The following is a 5848-nucleotide window of genomic DNA, read 5'->3' as shown; positions in this document are numbered from 1 at the left end:
GCCCTCCAACCATTCCCGTGTCCGGACCCTCGCCGTCCTCCATCCTTGCTCCCAATCCTCACCTCCGGTCCCTATCCACCACCGGAGATGTCGTCTAGCCTGACCCACACCGCCGTGACGGAGACGCAGTCTGCCTCGTCCGTCGGCAGCGTCAATTTGTCGGCTGCGACTTGCAAGGCGGAGAATGTCACCCGGAAGTTGCGGCGACACCGGCAGCAAGAGAAAGAGAGGTTGCAACTCGCACGGGACACGGGAGATGCGAGGATCATGTTGGCGGAGACCCTCTTGGACGAGTTTGCGAAGAAGTGGCTTGCAGACAAGAAAGAGATCAACGCCCGTAGGGACTGCGAGGTAGCGAGGGCGGCTGCGCCCCGGATGCATGCAAAGGAGGCGCCCCGGATGCAGGCAGAGCAGGACGCGTTCCGCTCGGAGCAGGCGCCCAGCTAGTGATCCGAGGCCATCCGTCACGCTCGGACATTGATTTTATTTTGCCATATCCGATTTGTTGAACTATAATTTGTTTTGCTCTGTTTTGGACTTTGGCATTCGGACAGTTTGTACCAAGAATCAAAATTTACGTTATGTGGATGTGTAGTGCAATATTTGAGGGATGATCGTTTGAGGCGCCGGATTTGCCAAGTCCGGCTTAGATGCTCTTAGGCAATCTCTTGAATTGGTAAGCGGGTACGACCCTGGCTGGCTGGAGCTGAACTTTCTCGATCGGTTCTAGCTTCCGTCGTGCAATCATTCGTTGAGGGTCAACTGCTTCACTGTGAAGTGTGAACTTCCTGATGTGCGCTGTGTTTGGACTTTCGGGCAAGCAACCTTGCCAGTTCATCTTCATCCTCTCTGGCCAAGCGCCAGCTACTGGAACTACAGTAGTCAGCTCCAACCTGAAGCTTGGGCATGGTCGACATGAAAGAGCAACGACACGGAAGCACGTGGCGTACACCTGCAAGTTACAGGACACGAGTCGCGCCTGAAGACTGAACTCTCATTACGTAGTACACCGTCCATGTCCGTGGCGCTGTGGCAGCAACCACCGGGCGACGATCACGAGACGAGCCAGCACGACCAGACAGCTTTCCTACCGCCAATGATAAGTGGCGCACTTGCTCGCGGATATAGCTCGCGCGTCCCATCTCCCGGCCCCGGAGTGCGAGTTCACAGAAGGCGGCATCATGATTGCGTTTCTTCGAGGCTACGGCAACATTTCCACTTGCGAGCACGAATTAATCTGCATCTCCAGCTATACCCGGTAGCATGCAGTTGACGGTTGGCCGTTGCACCAAGTATTAATAACTATTTTCGCAAAAAAAAAGTAGGAGTGCAATTAATTAACTCGAACTGTCTAATGTATACTACTAAATAAATAAGTAAATCCTTGTATAGTGATTGTGCAAGATAGCGTCAACCGCAAAACGATGTGAGGCCGCCGACGGGCATGTGTCACCGCGATGCATGCGACCTGCACGCGACCAACGTGATGGCCGCTCAACAAGAGGAGGAACCGCGACAGCCGCCAACAGGGTGCGTCCAAAACCGCGGAATTTGCAGCTCACCGCCCACAAGCATTGGCGGCTAGGCGCTGTCATCTGTCCGACACGAATAAACAAAGCGCACAGCGACGCGCCGAAGGCACCCAGTTTGCGGCCAGGCGTGCACTGACGAGGCGCCGGACGCACCGCACGCGGCCACGACGCCTCCCAACCGCCGCGGCTAAGCAATGCCACGCCAGCCACCGGGGCGGTGAGCTGCAGGAGAATCCGCTGAAAAAGCCGCGTTCCCACGGCGACCGTCCGGGCCCCGTCCATGCGAGATCCCGCGCTCCCCCGCGTTCCCACTCGTCCCACCCACTCGCAACCATCCGGCACGGCGCCCACGTAGGATCCCATCCCCACGTCACCGTCCAGCGCGGCCGAAGCGTCGGCTGTGGCTTTTGCCCGGACGGTACTGCCACCCCCGTTCGCTCCAAGCCTCCCACTATATATCCGCGCCTCTCAGACCAGCTGGTCACACAAAGACCACCTAATCTCTCTCTCTAATCCGACGGAAGCAGCAGCAGCTAGCGACACACAACAACTACAGCAAGCACACAGCAGGAGGAGGAAGAAGAAGGCTCCATCTATCTATACTCTATAGTTCCACACGCATGGGGAACTGCGCCATCACGCACCAGGCCACGTCGTGGGCGGACGACGGCGAGTGGGAGCTGCCGTCGCCGGGCGACGACGAGGCGCACGAGGAGCGGAGGAAGGAGCACGCCAGCGAGGTGACCATCCGGATCAGCAAGCGCCAGCTGCAGGAGCTGGTGGACAAGAGGGCCGACGACGGCGTCTGGAAGGGCCGGCGGTCGGCGTCGGAGCTTCTGGCGGACATCATGAACGCCGGGGAGGTGCACCACCACGTCGACCACTGCAGGGCGGCGCACTGGAAGCCCGCCCTCCAGAGCATCCCGGAGGCGGTGGAGTCGTGACGCTACGCCCCGTGACGCGTGCCGGCCATGGCTTTCGATCGCCGGGTTTGGGTTTCTCGCCTCTTTCTTGGTTGCTTCTTCGCCGTGTCTCACAGCTTTTTGGCGGCCTTTTTGTGCTATTCTTTGGTTTGGATCCAACGAACAATGTATATACTCTCCGTTCCAAAATAGATGACCCAACTTTATACTAAGGTCAGTACAAAGTTGGGTCATCTATTTTGGAACGGAGGGAGTAGTAGGGAAAGTGGTGATGTAAATTGTAAAGTAGATGTTCTACTGTCCATACGGCTTTTTGTGTGTGGAACAACAACAAACCAAACATTCTCAGTTGATCTGCTGCTTTGTGTGTGGCACAAACCAAGCATTTTCACTTGATCCGCTGTCCAAAAACACGGTACAGACGAGCTTACCAGGAAGAGGAGGAAGAAGAAACCTACAAGGGTGCAAAGCAATGTTGGTTGGTTGAACCCAGAAGCCAAACCTGGAAACTGATGAGGACAGAAGCGATTCTGTATGCCCTGCAAGGGTGCAAAGCAATGTTGGTTGGTTGATCCCAGAAGCCAAGTTATGTTCCACTAAAGAAACAAGTTATGCAATGTAATTATGATTATGAATCATTGGGTGTGATCTGCCCTGTAGAGTCGTGGGTACCAATGAAGAAGATTGCACATATGCATTTTCTTTCCTCCACGTTCAGAAGCCCGTGCATTAAAATTGGCATTCTTGGTTCGTCCGCCTGCCGCGAGAGGCATGAAAGACCTGATTCGCTATTATATTAGGATTTTACGATTTATTAGAAATCACCTCACCTAATAATATTACAAAAATACTATACTATGTATTAGAAATACTGGTAGAGTGGACTTCTCGACTTCTGACTTCCTTTTGTGTAGTATTTAACCAGGCTACACAATCAATGAGGTTACAACAATCGAAAAAACAAAAATGATAGAGCAGATATGGATTAGGGGGGCCAAGTGCTATTAAAATAGGCTGGGGAGGGCCAAACCTTAAGCAAATACTCCCTCTGTTTCAAAATACTTGACTTTCATTTGTCTAAAAAATGGATGTACCTATATACTAAAACATGTCTAGATACATCTATATTTTAACAAATGGAAGTCATGTATTGTACTTCCTCCGTTTCAAATTACCCGTCACAGAAATGATATATCTAAAACTAAAATACATCTAGATACATCTATACCTGCGACAAATAATTCAGAATGGAGGGAGTAGATGTGTAGCAGTATATTTTTTTCCTAATTCTGCATTGTTCAGCAATTTGACAGCAAATTCTTGATGTTAGAGGGGGCCAAGGCCCCTGGCGCCCCTGTCTCCGTCATTGGTTATCGTGGCTCTTGCTCCATAATATGATTCTCACCACTAACGGTCTTGCCCTGAAGGAGTGGCCGCATGACCCAATCTACCAGCTCTGTCTCTAGGCCCCTAAGACCGCCTCTCATCTTTGCAAAGATTGCCCCTTTACTTCGGGCGTCCATCAACTGGTGTTGTCCTAGATGTGTCATGCATTTTTTTGATCCGGTGGATACCTTCTCGTCAATTGATGAATGATAAGAAGGCTGGTAGAAGGATCCCAACAACAATCTGAGGAGGCGCCTCATCTACCTCCTCATGAATGTCATGTGGAATGCATGAAAGGAAATGAACCGTTGTATTTTCAATGGCACAAGAATGACTTAAATCGAGGTGGATCACCTACTCTATGAGGCCTATCGTTTAGTCCTTGTGTGATTTAGAACCATAAGTATTTGACGCATAATTGTTTTGTTGGGGTTCTGGCATGTTCCTGCCCACGAACATGCCACTTTATACATATTTTCCTCTTCTTAATGAAAAAGCTGTGCTCTTGTTAATTCCTCAAAAAATGATATAGAAAGTACAATCGCCGTGTGCACCAGAATAAAAACACACTACCAAAGTGGTTAGGGTGAACAATATCAATACTAGGGAATGCACAGAGAAACATCTCGACACCTGCGAATGGCAACACCCTACCAAGAGTCAATGGACTCAAACAACATTATTCAACGACTACATGATCTTGAGCGTCGTACAGAACATTGAAACCACAATCCAAATTGGCTAATAAGTTTTTATTATTGTGAGTTGTGCTGCAATCAGATTGGAGGAGCTTGCAAAACCAAGGTCCCACCAAGAACAAGATTCTTGCCAGCATACTCGGCGATAATCACCATCGGCGAGTGACAATAGTCATTGCATCCATCATTAGGCCCAGCCGACCACAATCTCGCTATTTAGACAGCGAGTACCAATTCCTAAGAAATGCGAGAAAATTGAAGTTAGTCAGAGGCCTGCCTAACAAGACTCGTTCAATCACCATCTTATTGTAGTTCGTGCATGACATCCAATCTAGTGCCTTGAACACAATCTAGAAGAGTCGACTCCTCTTTCTGGTCCAGGGCCTCCCAGTCAGGCCCCGAGCCTCACGGACAAAACTAAAAAAATGTAGTTGTCATGCAAGTGAATACGATGTGGGTCCCCGTCACCTGGACACCACAAAGAGGGCACAACACATTTCCAGGATCGTGTCTCTTGATCACCTCTGTCCCAGATGGGATGCGATCTAGCAACAATGGCCAAACAATTTTTTTTGATCTTCAAGGGTAAGGACGCTTTCAAGAGTGGTGAGGTCTAGGAAATCAATAGCTGTCTGCACAAGGCATGATGTGCCGAGCCAACAGAAAAGACTCCACCAATCGCTAGGATATGATGTCCGGATTATGCGCGAGCACCCGTGGGAGGGCAGCCTGCAAACTAGCCACTCAACGGTCTCCACATGCCCAAATGTCCTTTAGGATAAGATATTCCACTAGCTGTTGTGGGCAGCCATGGAAACCAACACCATGAGATCCGAAATAACAAGTTTGGAAATCCCGTACATAATGGGACACTGTCAACCCATGGGTCAAGCCATAATAGGGTCCCATCACAATTGCCAATGGATACAAACAACCCTAGGCAGATCTCATGCTTGATTCACCGGATGGACCTCCAAAACTAGGATACTTCCCTGCGTGCACATGCAAGTAGTGGTTGTCGCCGCGAGTACTTTGCTTGAATAAGTTGAACCATAAACCCATGTCCCCTCAAAAGATCCACTAAACCTAGCGCGACATAAGGCCACGTTCATGTGAGTTGACACCAGAATGCCTATCCCTCCTAGGTCCTTCAGCATGCACATGTCAACCCACTTCACCATATGGCACTTTTGCGGCCATCCATCGCCTGCCAGAAGAATTGGGAGAGATCCTTATCAAACGAGCTATGTACACCTTCGGATAGGATATATAACCCCATCATGTACATGGGAGGCTAGAGAGATTGGAA

At 50.2% G+C, this 5848-nt stretch overlaps 1 protein-coding gene across 1 annotated transcript; it reads left to right on the top strand.

Annotated features, from left to right (window-relative positions):
- Positions 1–2021: 2021 nt before the first annotated feature.
- On the top strand, positions 2022–3090 carry LOC123058681 (uncharacterized). Its single transcript, XM_044481386.1, has one exon. It carries the CDS (start codon positions 2153–2155, stop codon positions 2474–2476), a length of 324 nt encoding a protein of 107 aa, XP_044337321.1. The 5' UTR covers positions 2022–2152; the 3' UTR covers positions 2477–3090.
- Positions 3091–5848: the final 2758 nt, after the last annotated feature.

This window comes from Triticum aestivum, chromosome 3A (assembly GCF_018294505.1).
Source record: "Triticum aestivum cultivar Chinese Spring chromosome 3A, IWGSC CS RefSeq v2.1, whole genome shotgun sequence".
Taxonomy (NCBI): domain Eukaryota; kingdom Viridiplantae; phylum Streptophyta; class Magnoliopsida; order Poales; family Poaceae; genus Triticum; species Triticum aestivum.
The sequence above is the reverse complement of the archived record's forward strand: the minus strand, read 5'-3'. Positions and strand labels throughout refer to the sequence as shown.

What these genes read in the sequence shown, in the direction of transcription:
- LOC123058681 (XM_044481386.1), top strand. Translation starts at nt 2,153, where the DNA reads ATGGGGAACTGCGCCATCACGCACCAGGCCACGTCGTGGGCGGACGAC.